Source organism: Marmota flaviventris, chromosome 2, assembly GCF_047511675.1.
Source record: "Marmota flaviventris isolate mMarFla1 chromosome 2, mMarFla1.hap1, whole genome shotgun sequence".
Lineage (NCBI taxonomy): Eukaryota > Metazoa > Chordata > Mammalia > Rodentia > Sciuridae > Marmota > Marmota flaviventris.
The window spans coordinates 193,084,063-193,108,061 of NC_092499.1; the positions used below are offsets into that span (position 1 = coordinate 193,084,063).

Consider the following 23,999-nt stretch of genomic DNA (forward strand, 5'->3'; position numbering starts at 1 on the left):
AAAAGTGCACCACTCAGTTTTTGCCTCATTGATTAAACACACACACACACACACACACACACAAGCCTAGTTTCCTCTTTTGTAGCAGACTCTTCTATTAGATTCTGTCAATAACACACACACAGATGCACACACATATTTGCATTTTCCAACATAAACTCTTGAATGTACATCTGCCCTGACACTTTCCCCAGTAAGAGCCAGCCTTGGCTACCGAAGCAATCGTTATAATCTTCAACAAAAAGCAGTATCAAGAAAATAAATGTCTTGGCAAAAATATGAAGGAAGAAAAGATACATGTCATTCCCCTAAATCAGGGGTTGCCAACATGAATATCCATGTGGGTCATGCAGAAACTACTCTGGTTACCTAGACAAGAGAGGGGGAGAATTAGTAAAAAAATAAGGGCATTCACCATTGCCAAATTCTGACACGTGACCAGCGCTAGCTTCATGAAAGAAGGTTCGATTCATGAGTAAACGCTAGGGAGTTCTAAATTAAAGAGACAAGACTCTAATTACCTTTAATACAAGCTCCGGGACAGCTTCTCCTAGCTCCCACCTCCAGCCACCTAATACGGTAGCGAGGTTTAAAGAAGAGGCTAGCAAGAGAGAGAGAGAGAACACGCCAGGGAGTAGGCTTTTATTGGGGAACAAAAAAAAATTTCAGGGAAAATCCCATCCAATGAAGGTTAATGGGGGCAGCATCCCAAGGTCAGGGGTGACGATTGGGTCTTCGGGGCAGTGGCCAGACACGCCTCTGCTCGGACAAGCCCTCGGACCTGGGAAAGGGTGGGGAAAGCTCTGACACAGCTGTCTAAGCACCTCTCACCCAGCCAGGGAGGTAACTCAAATCACATGCGAGGATGGCTTCCCACACCAAATGACAGACAATTGTTACATATTAGAGCAGGCAGGCTCAGTTAACCAGATATTCCTATTTTTTAAGAAAGAAATCTGTATTTCACATGCAGTCTCCCATAATAATTGCTGGTAACAAATTTAATTTTTAAAAATACCATGTGAACCAAAACATCACAGACTAAACAAAAAGTGGCTGCACTCTAGGCTCACAACACTCCCATGATCTCTGAAAATCTAACTCCTGTTCCTGGCCTGGACATTTGAGGCTTTGGCCAATGTTCCTGGCTGCCTGAACCTGGGCCAAGGGATACTGTTTCACTTTTCTCTGGAAAAGGCCTCCTATTTCATGCTTGGACATGCTCATAAATTCTTGGACAGAAGTTCCCCATTTCCGATTCAGCAGAAATAATCATCTGGACCTTCCCAGAATTCTGTGACCTTCATGGTTGGTGACACCATCCTTGCTCAACCTCTACATTCCTCTCCATGCTGCATTCTGGTTAGGGAGCTATAGACTCAGGTCGAATTCTAGAGGACTGATTTTTGCATGGCCCAGAACTAAGTAAGGCTGTTAAATGTTTAAAGTAAAAAATAAGAGAGGGGAAAGTAGGGAAGCAACAGCAAAGATGGTGTATGGCACAAAGCCTGAAATATTTACCATGTGGCTCTTGACAGGGAGTGTTTGGCAATAACTTACTACTTTACTGACTTCTCAAAACAGATTAGCAAGTGCAATAACTTGATTTCCTTCATCTCTATATCTCCATCATTGTTCCCATCTCTATCTTCTTGACCTATAATCCCAGCAGCTCAGGAGGCTGAGGCAGAAGGATCTTGAGTTCAAAGCCAGCCTCAGCAAAGGCAAGGCACTAAGCAACTCAGTGAGACCCTGTCTCTAAATAAAATACAAAATAGGTCTGGGGATGTGGCTCAGTGGTCGAGTGCTCATGAGTTCAATCCATGGGATGGGACCCCACACACACTGCAAAAAAAAAAAAAAATACTGCTGCATACTTACCATACTGTAAGGCCCACCCTATTCACCCAGAGCCTCCACTCCCAAGAAACATCTTGAGATGAGGAAGGGCCATGATATGAACCCTGCTACCATCAGGCTCTTCATGCACTGCCTGACTATATCCAGCTACAACCTGCTGGTAACATCCAATCTGTTCCCTTTTCCTACAGAGGAACAGCCAGAAGCTAAACAATGACCATGGAACGATGTCAGGAGTTCACGACTCTAGGAAGAATGGTAGAAGGAAAGGTGACATTTGATTATCAGACAAAAGTTCAATGAAAACCCACATAGAGGCAGGCACAGTGATGCACACCTGTCATCCCATTGACTTGGGGGGCTGGGGAGGAGGATCACAAGTTCAAGGCTAGCCTTAGTAATTTAGGGAGGCCCTGTTTCAAAATAAAAAAATTAAAAGGACCAGATATGCAGCTCAGTGTAAAGTGCCTAGTATTCAATCTCTAGTACCAAGAAGAAACAACAACACTACAGCAACCTAAGCTCCAATAAAACCTTCTCTAAGAAGATGCTCTTTACCCTTGACAGAGACCTCTGTAGAGTGATGATGATTTCCCTATCAACTGTTTGTGCTTGATTACATATTTTTTAAATAATCAGTCTCTGGATGGGGTGGCACATGCCTGTGATCCCAGTGACTCTAGAAATAGTGGGAAGATTACAAGTTGGAGGCCAGCCTGGGCAACTCAGCAATACCATATCTCCAAAAGAAGAAAAAAAAAAGGGAAAAAAAGAAGAAAGTAAGAAAAGGGCTAGGAGGTAGTTCAGTAGTAGAACACTCCTGGATTCAAACCCCCCCCCCCAAAAAAAAATCTGTCTCATTATCTTGTATCACATGTGTTTGCCATTCACAGTGGGAGAACCTTCTCTCGCCCCCATCATTCATTAGTCCCATTTGACTCATGCCAGAAACTCAACTGTTTCTGTTTCTGTTTCTATAAATACAATTATGTAGGCATGGTTTTAAAAACTTCTATGAAAGAGGACAAACCTTAAGTGACACCACGTCTCTCCGAGATCCTCCAACCTGTTTTGTTCTCTGGTTAGCCAGCGTTAACATGTACATGCACATCTCCCCAGGAGAGGAGCTGGGTATTTACAGAAGCACGCGTGAGTGGGCAGAGCGGGCCGACGGTTCTGCTTCATCTTCATTCATTCACTCTGTGTACCTCTGACACTGCCATTAGACAATCCGCGTAGCCACTGTGACATATTTCTCACTATCTGCCTCCTGTCATTACTGTTAGATCAGATCATGAGCTATTATCAGTCGCCTTTGGGAAGACTCACCCCTTTCTAGTAATTTCTGGTACTTCAAATCAGCTCCCTAAGAATGGGAGCAAGTCCTTCCTGCAGCACCTCGTGTGCTGTCTGGTAGAGAGAAAGTGATCCGCAAATACTAGCTAAAAAGAGGACTGTGAGGATAGACATTTGTGCACATGTCATCTTCCCTTCTGCAAGTACATCTCTGGAGTAAGTTCCTAGAAATACTATTACTGAGCAAACTATGTGTGAATTTAGTTTTGATAAGTAAGAACAAATTGAGCCAGAGACGTGTCTCGGTGCTGAAGCACTTGCTCAGCTTGCAGGAGGACCCTGGTTTCATCCCCAACACCACGCACACAAAAAAAGAACAAATTCTCCCCCAAAGAGACTACAGCAAGTTGAACCCATAGAACTATATTCCTGCATATTTTGAGACATATAAATTTAAATTCCTTATATGAATTTTAAACTCCTTTCAAGATGCAAAGATTTCTTTTAGGGTTGATTGTATGTTCTCCTGGATAAGACCTAAAGCATTACTTTGCAGATGGTGGACAGGTATTCCACAAAAGTTTTGGAATAATTAATAGGCCAAGACATTAAAACTTTTTTAGTTCAATTGTGGGGGAAAAAAGCTGATAATTGCTTTAAGCAGTTTGCTAAAGTTAACCAATTAACCAGAGTCCATAAGTAGAAGAGGCAAGTCAGACTTTCATGGGGGCTGTGAGGAGGGGAGGGGAGGGACTCTGAGCAAGGTGTTTATACATTTAAGCTCAGCATGCAAGGGTCATTTCAGTGTCCAAACAGAGATGAAATCGATTCTATAATTTATTTGATGCCTTCTATATTTAAAAATGTGTGGCATACTGTTTTTAAAATTAGGTTGAATATAAATTGATTTGGTTTCAAGAACTGTAGAAGAAGATCACTTGAATTCTATAAGCTCATTGTCAATCTTGTTTGGGAAATCCAATTTTGAAGTATATCCACCCATTAAATGAACAAAAAGAGGTGAGAAAGCTCAGCTCAGATTGACCCTGGGACCTGTGTTTAACCAGGGATCCTGAGGGCAGGGAGAAGTCGCCCAGGGGCCTGAGCAACCCCCACCCCCAGTGGAGCCCACCCTGGCAGCCCTGAAAAGACCCGCTAAGCTGCAGGATTCTTCACCCTGCAGCTCACTCCTTGAAGGAAATTCTAAAAATGACAGGCCTGGTGGTGGCATGAGGAACATCCCACACACTGCCACTCCTTGTTCCAAAATTAGACTTCGTCTCAGACACTGATCTCAAAGGTGGCAAAAATAGCTGCTGATCCAGGGAGGACCCAAGCTGTCCTCCTCTGCAGCTTCCCCAGGGAGGTGGAGGCAGCTGGAGAGGCACAGCCCCCTCGTCCCCATTCAACTGTTTGTCCCACCCCCACCTTCCTCTATCACCCTCTACAGAATGACAGAAATACATTACATGGGAGGCGTGGGAACATAGGGAGGGATCATAATCCACCAGCTCACTCTCTATTGCCAAACTTTCCAAAATAACTGAGAATTCTTTTAACCAATTGTGATTCCCCCCCCCCCCCCGCCTTTTTTTTAGGTAAGTTGGTTGATGTTTCTAGAAATCTCTTGGTATATTCAGGCATGTTCTCCTGGATAAGACCTAACACATTACTTTGCAGATGGTGGGCAGGTATCCCACAAAAGTTTTCAGGCGATCTGAAAACGCTGAGACTGCTGGGTAGGGAGCTCTGTGCTCTACCACCCCTCAAGGGAGTGAGGCATTGCAGCAGAGCTGGGGGCTCAGGAGCCAGACAAGCCCAACCTGGCTCCCGTGGTCCAGCGTTCTGCAGGACAGGCAGCCGCTTTCCCAGCCGGCAACAGTGAGTCCTTGCACATTGAGGATTGTGAACAAAATGTTCTCTTCTGCTGTCGGCCGCACGGACACGAGCTCCTCGTGTCTATTTAACATGGTGACCTGTAGCACACAGGCTGAAGCAGGTCCTCAATAAACATTTTTGAATGGACAAGTGACTGAGAATGGGTAACCTCACAGTGGCGAGTAGAGAGAGGGATGGGAACTGCCTGGCGTGCCACAGAAGTGGAGACTCGGCAGCAGTGGCTATTACAGAAGATGTGGGCACACAAAACAAATGGTGTTGTCATGAAGTAGGGAAGATATTTAAAAAGTAGAGATCAAAGTTCTAAGGAAGGGCTGGGTGTGACTCAGGGTAGATCACTATGCAAGGCAGTGGTACAAGCCTCAGCACCAACGACACAAAACAAAGCACTAAATAAATATTGTAAGCGGCAGACACTAAGGTGGCCCTGTGACTTCCTCCTCCTGGAGTTTATGCCCTTGTACGGTAACCTCTCCCTCAGAGTGGGCAAGAATTGAGACTCGCGTTTAATCAATAGAACATTCTAGGGTGATGGCAGGTGACTTCCTTAATCATGGATTGTGACCACTGGGGAAACATGGCATTATCCTGGCAAGCCCATTCCAAACCCAGGCCCCACTAGCTCTGAGCCAGGTGTCCTGGGCCTTCAACCCAAGGGTCATTGAGAGGGTTAGAGAGGAGACAAGAAGTCCTTGAAACACCATCCATCACAGCGCAGAAAAGCAACACATGGTTATTTTATTATTGTTGATGTCATTATTGAATTAGTGTCCAGTAGCTGTTATGACAAAATGATCACTGGTTGGTGTCTTAACACGTGACATAGAGTGTTTTACAGCGTGGAGGCCAGACATCTGAAGTTGGCTGCACAGAGTTGAAGGTATCATCGGGGCCGGTTCCTTTCAGGGGTTCTAGTTCTCGAGACTCCTCCAACTCCCAGAGGCCGCCTGCCTCCTCTGGCCCACAGTCCACCTTCTGCCTTGAAGGCAGCAGCATGGCACCTCTAAGTCTCTCTCTGATGCTCTGCTCTCATCTTCCCATCACCCCACCCCTCACTCCCTGCGGTCCCTTCTTATCGGGTCACTCTGGACCTACTGGAGCATCCAGGACACGGCCCCTTCCAAGACCTGAACTTGATCACGTTCGCACAATCCTTTCTGCCACATTAGGTGACTTTTGCCAGTTCTACGATCACAGCCTGGGCACCTTTGGGGAGCTCTTATTCAGCCAACCACGGCTGTTGCTGGCACCCAACCCACAGCCTGGTCTTTACGTGCTTTGGGATTCAGGGTAGCAAAGAGGGCTCCATCACTTCACTCAGGGCTGTGACTTCAGACCAGCTTGGGTCCCGGGTGTGGCATTCCATCTGCAGATGCAGCCCTGAGGTTTTACAGCAGGAGCAGTGAATGGCAGGAGGGCTTCCCAGTAATGAGGCTGAGGCCCCAGGTGAGCTTCCCTTCCTTCCAGTAATGGCCTCAGTTTCCTCCGAGAACCAAGCCAGCAGTACTGCAAGGCTATTCCTAGCAGAGCTCAGCCACAGCTTTGTGGATCTACTCCCAGTTCTAGAAAACTCTGAACAGCCCAGGGGACGGTAGGCCAGCAGTGTGACCTGTGTGTATTCCATTTTATCACAGTGTCTCTTTTCTTCCCTGATCAGAGATATTCAAGTTCATTGATCTTCAGCTTTTCACAACCCTCAGTTCAACCTGCTTGAGAGTCATATCCCATTTTGGACCTTTACCCATTTCATCTAAAACAGGATGTTGTTGCTTTAAAAAATCACATCCATTTTACAGAACTTATTAAGCTTACAGCAAATTAAGAGTGGATGACATTATTTTCTAGTTAAATTTGCAATGGGATGATCTGAATGAATGACTCATATTCTCGATTAATTTTTAGTGGAAATAATGAGAAGGTTGTAAATGGAAAACACATGTGCGTGCAGAACCTGCCTTTCAAGCACAAAACAATTTATGCTAATTATGGCTTCGCAAATGAGGTAATTTTAGAAAAACTTCTTTAGGAGCTTAAAAGCATCTAACAGAATAGCCACACAAGTCTAATGCAGTGACATTTCCCTCTAAGTTTTCAGTGACTTGAGTTTTATAGCTCTGTTTCTCTCTCTCCTCCTCCGTCTCTTTATTCCCATTAGCCCATCTTCCCATCCATCCACTGATCTACCTATAGTTCAGTATCCATAACTGCTAAGTATCTGGAGAACTAGGTACAAAGGGTCCATTATTTCAAAAAGAAAAGCTTATGTATAACAAGCATATCTCTCCTAAATTTTACAAGAAGACTTAAAGATGAATACTATTAACTTTCCCACTATACAAAGCAGAAGACTGGAGTCTGGAGAAATCAAGAACTTTGCTTCTTTCCTCCACAGACCAGAATGTTTCAGAGTTGGCATTGGAACTAGCTCTGCCTCCGTGGGCAGGGGTCCTACACACAGCTATATGGCATTGATCTGTATCTCTGCATCATCTGTGTCTGCTCCTGTATCAGTCCCAGATTAGTCAGGGTTTTCCAAAAACATATCAACAGGAAGAGAGAGAGATAGAGAAAAAGAGATTGATTGGATGAATGACTGATTGATTGATTCTAAGGAATTCGCTCACCTAATCATGAAAGTGAAGTTCCAGCATCTGCAGTCTGAAGGCCTGAGAACCAGGAGAGTGGAGTAAGTTCTATGAATTCCAAGGCAGGGGCCTGACGTCCCAGCTCTGGACCACTAGGCAGAGCGCCAGCTCTCTCTCAGCCTGCCTTCCGTTCTATTCAGGTATCTGACCAATTAGATGAAGTTCATCCACATCATGGAGGGCAATTTGCTGTCTTTGATCTACCCATTTAAACATTATCTTGACCAGAAACACCCTCACAGCAATCCCAGAATAAAGTCTAACCACATACCTGGGCACTCCATGTCCCAGCCAGACTGGACACTCTATCCAGGTCACCACCTCTGACATCACACCTACTGCAGGAGTCTAGCTCCTGCTTCTCCTGAAGTCTCAAGTCACGCTGGCTCACTGTCTGTGCTCACGCCCTTCCAACAGTAAACTGTCCTGCTGCCTGATTGTGTTTGACCCATAAATAAAAAATGGGTTTTAAAAAAATATTTTCAAATGATTGGAAGAAAAAATCAAGAATAGTTTACATGAGAAATTTATACAAAATTTGAATTTCAGTGTCCATTAATAAAGTTTTTCTTGGAGCACGGCTATTCCTATTTTATTACAATTTTTCTATAGCTGCTTCATTCTACAATAGCCGGTAAGTAGCTGTAGCCACAACCATGTTAATCCACAAAGACTGAAATATCGACTATCTGGCTCTTTCCAGAGGGTTTTGATGACCCTTGCTGTAAAACCTGTGTGCTGTGTACACAGGTCATTTGGGAATGGTCTGGGGAAGGTGACATTACTGGCTTGCTTTGCCCTTCTTGAATCTAAATAAGCCATAGTTTTCAAAATATCCTACTCCTACCATGCTAAATATCCTGTTTTCAGCTTTATTTTCTTCCAGGCATGAAGTCTATGTAGAAGTTTACGATTACAAATATGTGATTTTCTTTATTTAGTTGTGTGCATTCATTGTGTGCTTTCTCCAAAGGAAGAAATTAATGAACTGCCGTTCTGGGTGCCATCCACAGCACTATACAATGGAAAGAGTGGGTATCCTGTGGGTGGACTCAAGAGTACCCATGTGTTCCTGGCATTTCCACACAGCAACAGACGCATGGCTGTGTATAGCGTGTTAGGTTCTTTTTGGCACAACAAATGTTGCTATTTTCAATGCAATTCGTTTCCAAAAGCTACCAACTGGACCATATTATACCCAGATTCAAATCCTTGGCTTCTCTTGAAAAAGCAAGGTCTCCACCTCTCCAGAACCTTTCATCTTGTGTCAACAGCAGTGTGGTCCTGGGCTTTTTGACATTTCAAGTTTCCCTGGGCCCTCCTCTCTCATTTGTGTTCTCTCCAGCCTCTGTTGGCATTTGCAATTGTAACTTCTAATACAGCTATGAATACATTCCCACAGGTAGGTAATCCACGTTGTTGTGTCCATAGATGTTGATACACATCCCAGTTGTCTTTGATGTAGATGCACATGTGCAACAATTTAATCACAAAGTTGATAAGTGAATGATCAGGGATGTATGGTTAGGGTTTTACCAACTGGTCACTGGGGAATTCCAAGGATGGCACTTACTCCACATTGTACACTTTTGAATATAGATGTCAACCATCTGCTCAAAGAATGCTACCCATATTGTTTGGCACAAAAATCCCCAGATTGCGTTCTGCAGTGGCACACACACTGGATCATAAGGAAGAAATTCCACACGTACCATGGAATTTTTCACGCTCTGTAGCAGGCGCTCATGCTGTTCCGCTATGGCCAGAGCAGCAGAGTGGACTTTCTGATAGATGGCCTCTCCATCGCGTGTTTGAAAGATAAACAGCCCTTCACCAGTCTCACACATCCTGTGAAGACAAAAACAGGAAGCTTTGAAATCCCGCTCCTGAAGTCTCTGGTACTAAGATCTCACGCCCATTTATTTTTTATGATACCAGGATTCCTGTTCATATTTACTAAATGAAGGTAACTAGAATCGAAATGTTCCAAGTGTCCAATTAGTTATTATAAATATGGGCAGGAACCCAGCACCCAGAGCTAACACTTGCTTTTTGTCACAAAGCAGAGGAGGAGATGACAAAGGAGGTGCTTCTTGAGCCCCAGGGTCATCCCTCCATTTCCCCTCCCCACTCCCCAGGAGGAGCCCATGCCACTGTGTTCCCGCTACCAGCCTCTAGCAAATTCTTAGCAGACCCAAAGCTGCTCAGCTCAGAGGTGAAAGGAGGATCCCTCAGTGCTCTTCGATTCTGTCCTAACTCTCCTCCCACATGGTGGTTTTACTGATTCTTTCATTCCTAGCAAACATCCTAGATCAAATTTCACTCTTGCTTCCATTCAATGTGATGGATCGAATGCAGCTAATTTATGTTTAATGAGTATGATTGTGCTGAATTAATATGTGGAACACAAAGGGAAATTCTTCAAGAAAAGCTGCCTGGCTTGATAATTGATGTCAAGTGTCAAGAGGAAGGTCACCTCCATCCCAGACCACTAAAACCAGAAACAATTTCATTAATAGAGGGAGACCACCACATACAATAAGACCAAACAAGTGCTTTAAGATTAAATATACATTGAATACATACACTAAAACATATTTAATTATTATGAATATGTTAAAAGATGGGAAAAAATTATATGCAGGAACATGTACAAGAGCTTGATTTTGATGCATAGATATAGCAACAGTAAACAAGAAGGTGGATTTTTTTTTGTTTCCAAGGACCTGATTCTTCTAATGCCCCTGCTCCCCCTTGAGAACCTCTTGCTGAAACACGGTTTGGTTTGTGACCCAATACATCTTTCTAATTACGGATTAAAATTTTGCTCACATCTGAAAAAGTGTTTAATGCAACATGGAAACTAAGCACATTTCCAACTCAAACCATGATTAATATTTTTATCTACTCCAGCATATGCAATTAATGCAATAAAAACATGGAAGATTTATCCCTCTGATTTCTCACAGTTGGCCTGGTACCATATGACCATATGGCAGTGTTCTGCATGTATGGCAGGGTTTCAGTCAATGCTCACAATCTGCCTCACTTGAGTTTCATGAAGATGGGCTATGTGAGGGGAAGAAAAAAGACAGGGCAAAAGAAGCTCTTTCAATGAGCTACTATAAAGAACTAGTTCATAAAGTTGATCCTGTGCCTTTAATTATTAAGTCATTCTAATCCAAGGAAGAACTAAACTCTCCAAAATAGCTGGGTGCAGTGGTGCATGCCTGTAACCCCAGTCGCTCTGGAGGCTGAAGCAGGAGGATCACAAGTTCAAGGTCAGCCTCTGCAACTTGGTGAGGCCCTGTCTCAAAAAAACAAATAAATAAATAAAAGGGCTGAGAATATGACTCAGGGGTGGAGCACCTCTGGGGTCAGTCCCCAGTATCAAGAAAAAGAATTAAGACTAACATTCAAGGCATTTTTCAGTCAAGTCCCATTTCCTTCCTGAAATATCCTACAATTCTGCAACCCCTACTGCCACCTCTTCTGCATGCAGGCCACCATGCAAAGTTGACTGCACCACCTGGCACTTAATTCTGCAAGGTGTATGGATTTCATAGACCTTTTCTCCATAAAACACAAAAATCCTCATTCATTAAGAGGAGGAAGTCACCTTCATGCATTCTTTACGAGGAGAAAGCAGTCTTGTCTAGGACAGAGGACATTGCCTATTTACTCATTTAAACAAATACTTTTCTTCCAGAAAGAATGAAGCCACCTGTCACTCAGAAATATTTGCATGATAATCAATTTGCAAATCAATCTTTGCAAATCTAAACTCTGCAGCTGTGTTTTTAAAGTCTGAAAAAATCTAGGGGACTTTGCAGTTTTCAATATATTTTATTTTTAAGTGCAACCCACAATTAAAAAAAAACACACACACACAGTTTAGTTTGTGACCCAGTACATCTTTTGAATTACAGATCAAACATTCATCAATCTATATAACATGCTATTTTCTTATTTTTAATACTGACGGTATAATGCTTTATCTGTATTATAATCCATTAATCTTTAATGGATCATAATATTAAAGACATCTACTCTTTGAAAATTAAATTTTATCCAATGTCCACTTTTGATAAATACAACAAGCCTATCCCTTTTCTTCAGTGACATTTAAATCTCTCAAATACTGTTATTTAAAAAAACAAATAAAATCAAAACAATTATAATTTGTGGCATTCTTATTTGACTTGCATAGACCAGACTTCCATAGACCACCCTTACCCATACCTGAGGGTCCTGAAAACACACACACACACACAGAGCTTATCACTTACAGGAATAACTGCGAGTCACAGCCCCCAACTCCACTAGGCAGAGAAAGTGAATGGATAAAGTCTCTTGGACCCTCTGCAGGAGAGTGTCTGTTACGGGTCTTGTGTAAGATCAGAAGCCCAGCCAGCCCTAGCCATGGTCTACTTGAGGCAACAGGATGTCCACTGGAGCCACAGCTTCTGATTTATTTAAGAGACGCCAGAAATCTTGATCGTTTTGTGAAGTTCCCTGAATTTTAAATGTCAACAACCTGTTCCTTATTTTGTTTTAAGCTGTGTAGGGGCCAAAAGGGTCTCAGCAACCTGATGTGGCTCAAAGTCCCCCAGAGTACATTAAAAAGTCAAAATGCATTAAAGAGCTCTGAAGAGAAATGAGGCCTTTGGTTAAATTGCCGGGACCTCTGTCCTTCTGCTCAAGATGTGTGTCCTTCAGCAGGACACATGTGACCCAGGAAGCAGGAATAAATGAGTGCTGCCCTTCAGGGTTCTTCTCAACCTCCCCTGGCCTCTGCCCACAGCCTTCCCACCTCATCCACCTCACCGGGTTGATGTGCTCCGACTCTTCCCTAAGCAGCTTTACAAAGCATTAATGTCACCAGAGGCCATCATCAAAATAATGTAATGGGAAAATGCCTAGAGGCAGTAAGAAGAAAAGAGGGGGTAATAAAATAGAAAAGAAAGGAAGTAAAAAGAAGAGCATGGCAGAGAGGCTAATGGTCTTATGTAACCTCACTCCACAACATCTCTGTGGAAACAACACGCAGCTTTCTTAGGGGTTCATCCAGGGTGGAAGAGCAAATCCACACTTCGGATTTTGATGGTCCTGATTCCTTCTTTCTCTTTACTCCTTTGTTCTAACCTTGAATGCTTTCCCAAAGATGTCCCAAATAAATGAACACTTTCCCAGGGTCCCACACTCCCAGAAACCAGTGAACTAGACACCCAGAGAGGCAAAAATAAGGAGTGTAAGTATGGCCTATCTGATCTCTTCTGGCAAGAACAGGAGTCAGATATAGGAACACTGTGGCCATAGAGACGGGGTTATAACTTTGGTGAATTTCTCTATCATTATTTCCCTAAATGATCGCCTGTCATTCCAAACATGGATCATTCAATCGGTCAAGAATCCAGAAGAGACCAATCGCTCAGAAAACACTGGGAAATTCATTAATTAATCCATACCAAACATTTTCTGAGGCACTGTATATAAGAAAGAGGGGCGGGATTACATTGGGGGCAGGACTTGCCCCCAACTCCAAGGTGCTCTATATTTTCAAAGAGCAACGCTACCTGAAAGACAATGACGATGGCTCTCACCTGGCTTTATCACAACTATTAAACCCGCTATGTGGAGAGTACCATTAAATCTTCAAGGGAGCTTGTCAGTTCCCTGGGAACCTGAGCTCTACGTAGACAGTGAGTTTTGCTGAAAGTCACAGGCTTCACTCTGCTCACTACACACCAGCACTCCAACTGTGACAATCAAAGTGTCTCCAGTCATTGACAAATGTCCCCTGGAAGACAAAACATCTTGGCTTGAAAAATCACTGAACTCGACCTAAAACAAAAGGACAAGAGAGAAACTGAGTAAGGCTTTAAGACTAGGAGGTCAGGAAGGCCTCCTGGGGAAGGCCTGCTGGGCTGCCTCGCCCTGGGGCCGCTGGGGCTCTCTGCAGTTGTGACCTGCCTCCAGTTCCCACCACTGGCCTCTGCCCAGCGGATCTCAGCTTCCGTCCAGGCAGCACACACTGGCTGCAGTCCCTGCTCCTGGGGTGGTTTCCCTGGCCCTGCTGTGAGACACTCTAGCATCTCACGATGTCACGCAGGCCTGGGAGCGCGGGCCAGCTCTAGTGCACGTCCAGCATTCACATGGTCTGGAGATGGCTGTCCGGTGCTCAGGCCACCTGTGATCCTTACCATATCCATGGGCTTTTGCCCCCTCAAACCTGGGTGCCGTAAATGGCATCATCGATTCAATATCATGAACTACTATAATCTACCATAAATAGAAGGGTATAAAAGGAGATACAAAAGTAAATACAGCGAAAAGCACATATCAAAATAAATAGAGCGAAAACAAAACAACGTTACTGAACTCCACCGAGGTCCTCTTGCTGTCGAAGGCCTCAGCTGGAGTCCGCTTTTCTGGTAACAGGTACTCTGGGAAGTGCTAAAGAGTGGATAAGACTCTTCAGCGCCCAGGCCCAATGCTTCTCCATAATTTAATCAAAGGGATCAACAAATTGAAAGGAAATGGCTTTATCACTGTGAGGCCACATTTAGTGTTATGTCTCTGTGACCATAAAATCATCCCGTGCTTGGGAACACGGTCGGTGCCTGGCGCCCTGCTCTGCAGGGAAGTAGCAGCCTCAACCCCAGCTCCCTCACAGGCAGGATCAGGACCTGGGACATGCTCCTCTGTCTCTGGAGGTCTCAGTGACCTCCTACGTGGAAAGCAGGGAATAAGATGACACAAAGCCCAAGGGGCTCGAGTTTTATGTTTAGTAAACCATCTGGCATCACGTGAGCATTTAATTAGGGTTTGCTGTCATTATCATTGAACCCCAGAAATGTCAAAGCTCATGGGGAAGGGTTCTCAGGGACACTCCGAGGGGGAGGCACAGCACACATGTGTCCTGAAGGAAAGTGGCGGCCACGCTGCAGGACCACAGGGTGACTCAGCAGTATGGGAATGGATGTGCACCTGGGGGACACTGAATGATCAACACCTCACTTGGCTTGGGAACCCCTAAACTAACAGGTGGTATCAGAAGTGAAAGCAGTCCTGGGAGGGCTGCTCGCTCAAACTCTGCAGTTGCCCAGCTCTATGAAGCCCCAAGGGCTCCTCAACTACCACTAAACGCCAGATTCCTCATAAGCACCTTCTGCTGGACTTCCACCTTGACCATGGCCTGCTTCCCCCTCCCTCCTTCTGCTCAGCCCCATCAGCCTCCTGGCTGTCCCTGCGACACCTCCTCCTCAGCACCTCCTCTGTTCGCCTTTATGCAGGAATGCTGTCCTCGGGATCCCCACATGGCTCACACCGTCTTAGCTCTTTTAGGTCTTGACTCGGACTCTGTTGACTCAGCAAAGCCAGTCCTGCTCACCCCCTTTAGAACTGCACCCCTCTCCAACTTCACTTCTCACTGTGGGACTTAAGCTAAGATCTGTTTTACTTTAGTTAATGTTGGACATCATCCATATCCTTTCTGAGCTGTTGAGTAAGTCTCACTGTTGAAGCCACTGGTACCTCTGCAGTGCTCAGAACCGTACCTAGCACACGGGTGCACTGGGAGAACATGGGGTGAAGGAAGGCATTATGTGTGCTAGTCCTTTGTAGAATTCTGAAGTAGTAGCACATATAAAATGATGGTGTGTACCTGTGGACATCACCTATGTTATGACGGCCACAGGCATTGGTGAGTGCTAATTTTGCCTTGAAGGTCAGAAGAAAGCCATCCTTTCCTTTAGAAATTCCTAAAATCACATGCTAAAATCACATAAGCTCAGGGGAGGCAGGACCTAGCTTAAGTTCTCTGCAAAGCTAGCATCGTCCTGTTTGTCTTCTAAGCCCCTCACCTAGCACAGTGTCTGACAGAGTAGGGTGCAATAATGAAACATCTCTCTCTTAGTGGGTTGAGTCAAGAGGTTGCTCTTTGCAGTGGAAAAGGGAACACTACCTTTTAATTTCATACATGCCTCTATTACTGGAATATTTACAGTAAACGTGCATTACTTTTATAATTAAAATCTTCTTATAGATTAAATGCTAATGAGGAACAAATAGCCATATAAATGACATAATTATATTTCTGTTTTCTTGCAAAGGAGAGAATTTCACATCTCTCAAGCAAGTATGTGGGACCCAGTATTCACATTTGACTTCCTCTACTCGACACAGCAGGGAGAACTCAGAGCACTGTACTGTACACGTGTTTTCAATTCTTTAGTAAGAATGCAGGTATCATCTCGGAAACATTCAGAAACCAGAGATTACTAAGTATCTGAGAATCACATAAACAAATGGAGAATATTCAAAATATGTCAATACAATTTTTATTTTATCCATAAACTCATCAATCAGAGGAGGAAACCATTTTCTTGTCCATTGAAAAGTCATCTCACCAGCTAATGACTTGTAGGGCAAATGGCACAAGAAAGGTATGATTTATTTTCCAAGGCTGCTCAAAAAAGCAGCTTTTCCACAATCCGTATACTCCACTTAAGGAAGGCAATGCAATTTGGATTTTCATGTATTTCACAAGGGTAAGTATATATAAATTGCATATAAACAATTCCACTCATTTCTCACAAGCATTTATCTATAAAAGGATTTTAATTATAAAAGTAAGGCATACCTTCTAAATATTCCAGTAGTGGAGGCCTGTGTGAACTGAATAGGGCAAGTTCCCTTTTCTACTGCACAGAGATGACTCTAAAAGTTTTTCTTAAAATAGTGTCGAAAGCACAAGAAAGACTGTCTCCAGCTGGCGAAGAAAGGCACTCATTTGCGGGAATTATTTAGTACATTCTGCCAAATGTCACCTGAGCTTTTTTTTCTCACTCCTGCAGGTGAAAAACCTGGGGTATTAATTTAAATCAGTCAGGAGCTAAGGCAGCCTGACATTGAAACATGCGAACTCAGCATCCAGCTGTAACGTTAACAGGGAAACTCACTGGACACCTGCCACCCCTCTTTAAACAATAATATTTCCAGGATGGATCCAGGGGGACATATCTGCGGTTAGAGCTTCATGCCAATTGGATTTTCTCATGGAAGATTAGAGGCCCTGACAGTCTGCTCTGTTGAAATGAGGTTCCGAAGCGTTGAAGTGCAATGAAACACACAAAAGTTTAGAAACACCTCAATCCAACAAAGTATGTGTCTTGGTCCCCCACATAAATGAACCGTTCTTTGTCTCTGACAGCAATTAATTGCACAGTTGCACTTTATTACAAATTTCATGTTTCATCTTCAAGATTCCTCAAGGCAATGCAGTCACACTGCTTATCATGGGGGGAGAAGGGAAGAAACGGCATGTGGGGGATCCGCACGGCCTGCGATCCTCACACAGCTGCCCAGGAGAGGTGGAAAATCCCAGCTGTCCGTGTCTTCACTCCAAACAAGAAGGACCAATAGAAGGCTCCAAAATTAAAGTTCAACTAAGAACACACTAGAGCACGAGGCAAGCTTTGGCTGTGTGAGCACGCTCTCTTTCACTCCACAGAAGGTCATTAAGAATTAGGCTAACCTCCAGCAGAAGGAACGCCCTCTCAGAGACCCACGGAGTCTGGAAGTGGACCATCTGAATGTGAGTCCTGAACCCATCACTTACTAACCCTGGGCCTTGGGACCTTGGGCTTTATCAGTTTCCCTCTAAGAGGAGAATCAAAATAGGTTCCAGCCTCTATGATGACTGAGTGGCTTTACAGTGGCACATATAAAAAGCTTAACAGTCATCGCACAAAGCAAGGGCTGGCTAATCGTCAGTAGGTATTTTCAATGGCTGAGACACCTGCTAGAGCAATGTTTTCAACCCTGGATAACTGCAACCCATAATCCATGGTTGTGGGGAGCTGTTCTACACAGTGTGTGATGTTCACCAACACCTCTGGCCCCTCCATGTCCCAGATGAAAACAGTGCCTTTGCACAAGGTATGATAACCGTAAATATCCCAGGACATTATCAAATGTCTCCTGGGAGCAAAATCACCCCTGGCTGAGCAGCACTGATGTGGAGATCCAGCACTGTTATGCGTGATACTGCTAACTGCAGATAAAATCCTCTTGACCCTCTTTGCTTTGAGCAATTATTAAAATTCATCTCTATTTGAGTTTCAGACAAAATACAAAGTGGTCATATTACCTTGGGTTGCCTGTGTCCTGCGGGGCCAAGTCCTGCTCCAAAATGATCAAAATGGAACATCAAAGACACTTAGGAGAACCTGGCACCCTCACAGGTCACCACCCTGCAGGGAAGATCTGGCTCAGATACACTTGAGCATTTTGCCCAAAGTTAATCACTAGGTTAGGACCTAGGTCTCTCTGAGTCCTGAAGCAGTGCTCCTCACACTACACATCCATTCCCTTTCTGCTGGCCATAGCAGGCCTTGGATGCCAGGGGAGGAGCTCCTCATTCTATTTGTGTCCTATGAGCTTTGTATAAAGTTCTCAGTAAAAAGCCTAAATGGAAGGGTGGATGTCATGGTCATTGCCCGATAGTAATTATCTCCCTTCCACTGGCTGATGGTGTGGAAAGATCCCAAAGCTCCAGGAGTTCATCAGTTGGAACCAGAATGTAACTTCCTAGAAGAAAGGGGATTCTCAAATGAAAACCCAAGACCACCACCTGGACACTGAATCAAGCCAAGCCTGAAGCCATCTCGAACCCCAGGCTGAGTTACATAAGCCAGTGAGTTTCTTTTCTGTGTCAGTTTGGGTTGATTCAAGTGCCTGCTACTTCCCAGCTGTTTTCACATGTGCCTTTATTGAATCTTCATAATAAATCTCATGATAAATAATACATTGTCCCCATTTATAGGTGGCAATGTTCCCACAGCCCCTGTGTGGCAAGGCAATAATTCTCCAATTCCGAGTCCATTTTATTATGAGCACCTCCCTGTCAGCTGTGCTGGAGGGAACTGGAGCCACCGAGCAGGAATAAGCTGGATGTGAATAAATCTTTGCCCAAGGTCTTTGGGAAGAAGAATCCCTGTGTCCTGAGGAGGACAGTCTTAAAGGTTTGCAGATGCATGTTGGATATATGAAAACCGCCTGGAGAAACTTGGCTCCTGCTCATTTCTTGAAATGATAGAGGAAGAACATTCTATTAGGTAATATGAAACTGCCTTGTTTTGCACACATCCAAAAATAGCCAAAGAAAAAATTATCTTCACTAACAAAAGTAAGGCAGAGAGAAACCTTCACGCTTGGGGGAACACAGATGATCTTATTATCCTAGCGCCTTGATGGAAACTATAAAAATTCATCTCTATTTGAGTTTCAGACAAAATACAAAGTGGTCATATTACCTTGGGTTGCCTGTGTCCTGCGGGGCCAAGTCCTGCTCCAAAATGATCAAAATGGAACATCAAAGACACTTAGGAGAACCTGGCACCCTCACAGGTCACCACCCTGCAGGGAAGATCTGGCTCAGATACACTTGAGCATTTTGCCCAAAGTTAATCACTAGGTTAGGACCTAGGTCTCTCTGAGTCCTGAAGCAGTGCTCCTCACACTACACATGCTGCCTGAGGAATAAGTCAGAGCTTAAGAGCAAAGTCCTCTCACTGCCCCTCCATTCAATGCCAAGTCTGCACCAGTCACACAAAGCATGCCCGCCACATGGGAAGGCTCTTCAAAATCAACAAACATTCTGTGTTCCCACAACACTGGAGGCACAACTCTGTATGCCCAGATTGTGGGTATTCTAACCATCTAATTGCTGGAGTTCTTAGATGGAATTCCCAGAAGGACAGACCACTAAGGGGCCATCAAAGTCATGGGATGAGGTACTTTTTTTCATTTTCCAAGTCAATACTTTATATCTTTGGGTCAAAGACCATTGAAATAATTCTGGAATTGATGTCTCCAATAGATCAACTCTTTTCATGTACCATTTCGTTTGCTTGAGCTACTTCTGTATCTTCCCATGTCCACACCCATCCCTCAATTCTATTATCCACTTAAGGATTCTCAAATGAAACTGGTGGGCACCACTGGACACTGAAGCAAACCAAGCCTGTAGTCATCTAAACTACCCAGACTGTGCATAATGTAAGGAAGGAAATTTCTCCCCAGAGCCACACCCATCCCTCTACCCTACTGTCCACATAATGGTCAGAGTGACCTACCCAAAGTGGGAAAAAAATTCTATCACACACACACATACACACAAACAGACACACACACACATACACACAGGGAATTAACACATCTGCCCAGACCCAAATCCACCTGCCTACAGACCTCTATGGTTTTTTACAGCACTTAGGAGAAACGCCAGTCTTTTAAATAATCTGTTAGATCACAGAAGTCTTACTAGATTTCAATATGAATTAAACTTCTGAATGACATAAGTAGTATTGATTTTATACCTGGAATCTTGTGCCCCCCCAAATCTCAAGATTAATGAGATAATTTTTTACAGTTTCAAAAAGTCACGATACACTATAAAGATTTTACTTACATTTTAGTTTGCACTGATTCCTATACATAGTACACTAAAGAACAATTGAAAAATAGCAGTGTTTGAATAAATGCCTCTCCTTATCATCCCATAAGTCCTGATGGATGCAAAATTCTACTATATGTCTATAAGAAATAAGAATGGGGAATCCATAGGTAATGGAAAGTATGTATTTATTACAGAATATCTAGATTTTACTGGTTACAATTAATATAGTAGTAGTAATACCTGATAATCTATAATAATAATTTCTGGCTCACAGAGGGTAGAATATACCAATGTGATCAAACCAATGCTTAAATTACTAATAGGTTTCTCCCTCCAGGAAAATCAGTAGGCAATTCTGGCAAAAGAAGAGCATCACTGGGTACATTTGGGTTTGACTGTTTTTTTTCCATTTTTAGTGACTTCATTGATAACGTAGGTGAACTGCTTTCGTAGCTTTTTTCCCTATCTTAATACACTTTTAAGTGTATTAAATTGAGTAGATAGTACAGAAGGTTACCCTTAAACAGTTCCCTTATTTTCAATATCCTCCCAGCCCAGAGAAGTGAATGTGTTACAATTGATGACCACACCCACCAATCATCACCCAAAGTCCACAGGTTGTGTTAGGGTTCTCTCTGTGTGTCGTGTGTTCTATTGGCTCTAGCAATTGTATGATGCCAGGTACCCACAACACAGCACCCTCAAAGGAGTGCCACTGCTCTAAAGGTCCTTGTCATTTCATTACCTACTCATTTTTCATGTCCCCAATCTCCAGCAACCACTGATCTTTTTCACTATCAAGTTTGGCCTTTTCTAAAAATGTTGGAGAGTTGGAGTAACACAGTATGTAACTTTTTTTCTATGGACTTCTTTCACTTAGTAATATGTATTTGAGTTCCTGCTATATCTTTTCATAGGTTAGTTATACATGACAGTAGATTCCATTTTGATATAATTATACAGCATGAAATATATCTTATTCTAGTTAGAATCCCATTCTTGTGGGTGGACATGATGGTGGGATTCACTGTGATGTTTTCATATATGTATACAAGGGAAAATGTAGTGATGTCTGTCATCTGGGAGATTCATTTCTAGGTCTTCAAAATAAAATAAACCAGAGAACAGCTGTATGGGAAGGATGAATTTTAAAACTTTCTAGGATAGTTGTGAGAACAACAAATTATTTTGAAAAGTATATTTTGCATAATTGAGCCTTGTATAAAATAAATAGATTAATTTGATGGGAACATTACTGTCCTCTACTTGCAGGAACTGGGTCTTAGGTAGAGATTAAAGTTCTGTTTTTACTCTCCCTACATCAAGTATCATTTTCCTATAGGAAGAGCTGCCCTGTATTACAAAATTTTATTTTCCATGTCGTAAGTTGGCTTGTTTTCAATCTGAATGTAATTTCAGGCCACATGTAGAAGGGTTTGCATTTCTTAAAGCTTAATCATTAGAAATTTTTAAAATGTAAAATATTATCTGTCATGTTTCAAAACAGAACTAAAATTTGAAGGAGGAAGAGGTGGAGACTGCATAGCTACTGTGGGCACCATCTTCCCTCCCACAAAAGAAGAGCATCACTGGGTACATTTGGGTTTAACTGTTTCTTCTTGGTGCTTTGTGGCCAAGAGATAAGTTTGACTCTGGGATTCTGGATGTCCCAAAGACAGATGTACTCAGATGTAATCTGCAAGGCACATTCGCCATGTACATTTAAGTTAGAAGATGGCATCAAATACACATTGAATCTCTCTGGGAGAAAAACAAAAGGTTAGTCCAAAATCCCCAGGAATAAAACATCAAAGATGCTGTAGGAACAGAGAAGCATTCTCCTAAAGGGAACAAGTGGTTCTTGGGGATGAAAATGAACAAGCTTCAGAATCAACCTCTTCGGGTGCTTGTGTCATTCATTGTAGTTTGAGCAAAACAGAACTCAACAAACTGCAACTCGAAAAACATCAGTGGCCCCCCGATATTTATGATCTACCATTTGAATTGAGATGAGGAAGCATTCCCCCAAAACCAACATGGAAGCTTTCCAAGCACTAGATTCTGTTTAGCTTAGCCCCGTAGGCCATACAAGGTCAGATTTTTTTACCCAGTTCAACTTCAGTGTGTGGTACAGAACCAAACTGCATAATGAAAATTCACATCACAGATGCGAAACATTAGACCCCTCCCCAGGAAATTGGTCACACTGAATACATGGATATTCTGTACCACCCCTGGCCTTGGAGAACCACAGCTCTGGGGGTCTCCCCAAGTGAACTTCAGGATTCCTCCCGCAGGTGAGCCTCCATCACGGGAGCCTGGAAGACAGAAACAAGAGCTGAGAAGAGGGGCATTTGACATCCTGGCACTCACCTCCCTGCCTCAAAAGTGAACCACGTGGTGTCACGTCCATACCGCCGCAGGGCGCTTAGCGGCCAAGAGATGAGTTTGACTCTGGGATTCTGGACGTCCCAAAGACAGATGTACTCAGATGTAATCTGCAAGGCACATTCGCCATGTACATCTAAGTTAGGAGATGGCATCAAATACACATTGAATCTCTCTGGGAGAAAAACAAAAGGTTAGTCTAAAATCCCCAGGAATAAAACATCAAAGACGCTGTAGGAACAGAGAAGCATTCAAAAATAATTCAAGCTCACATTATAGGATTTGGTTGAGTACTGAGGGAAACCAATGTTTCTCATAAACAAGCTGTCCCAGGAAATGACTTTTAAATGCAGACCCTATCAAATGAGATAATAATGATACACCCTGGCTGTCAACATACACTAAACACTATTTACATGAGCAAAGAACATTTTTAGACTTTGTAAATTTGCATAATAAAAAGTATGTATGCCAATAAAAGACTAAAGCAAAGAAAACTTTAAAAGCTTTTTTTTTTTTCCTGCCAAGCACATATTAATTACATCTACGTCTTTGTGTTCATAAAAGATACAGGTGCTAAATAATCATGTTATGGTTTACTAATACCAAAGTCATACTGATCAACTTATAACTTCTATAACTAAGCCAATAAAGTTGTACCTCAAATTATTTTTTTAAAAAACTTCACATTCATACTATGCAATTTAACTGACAAAGCATTTGGAAAAACACCACAGGACATATTTGAACTAGTTTTAACAAAAAACTTTCTTTAGCCAATTACTGGAAAGAAAATATTCATTTGCTTGTTCAGATGGTGGTTATAAATGTAACCAAACAACTGCTTGGTTGGTTACTGCAACCAAATTTCATCCCCACAGATATATTCACACAGAATTTTTGTTGTATTTCTAGACAATTCATTAACACAAGAAGTTACATAATTGAAATCTTTAAGTGATATGTGAACATATATTGTTACTGTAGCAAACACATCTCCACCTAGCAAGCCATCATTATGGTAGACTGTCCACATCTGACAAAAGAATAACAACTATATATTAGAGGTATTATAAATTAATTGTTTTATGAGATGATGAGCAATAGAATTTTATAGATTTTAGTTGAATTTAGTGAATAGATCAAGACTATGTTCATGAACTGTATCCATTTAAATTTTCTAAATCATTTCAAACTCTCATTCATTGGATATTTGCTGCTTTCCAGTAGCAATTATTTTAAAAATAGAATCTAATAGAGCAATTTGCTCCCTTGAGAGTTCTGGACCAAGTAAGAAAGACTGTCTCCTTAAGTAAAAAGGGAGATGATCACCAATTTATTTGCTTAGAAGTCCCACAATTCTATCTCACTCAGGAAAACAATAATAGTAGAGGGAGTGACCATTACTTCACAATTACATCACGATTACTTGAATTTCTACAAATTAG

At 42.8% G+C, this 23,999-nt stretch overlaps 1 protein-coding gene across 2 annotated transcripts in view; it reads right to left on the reverse strand.

Annotated features, from left to right (window-relative positions):
* Positions 1 to 23,999, reverse strand: part of Dok5 (docking protein 5) — a 149,765-nt gene that overhangs the window by 22,467 nt on the left and 103,299 nt on the right. For both annotated transcript variants that reach the window (XM_027946432.3, XM_071607381.1), the window contains exons 5-6: positions 22,537 to 22,726; positions 9,413 to 9,548 (exon numbers count right to left, since the gene is read on the reverse strand). In XM_027946432.3, coding sequence (XP_027802233.1) covers positions 9,413 to 9,548; positions 22,537 to 22,726 — 326 coding nt within the window. The remainder of the gene's footprint in view (positions 1 to 9,412; positions 9,549 to 22,536; positions 22,727 to 23,999) is intronic.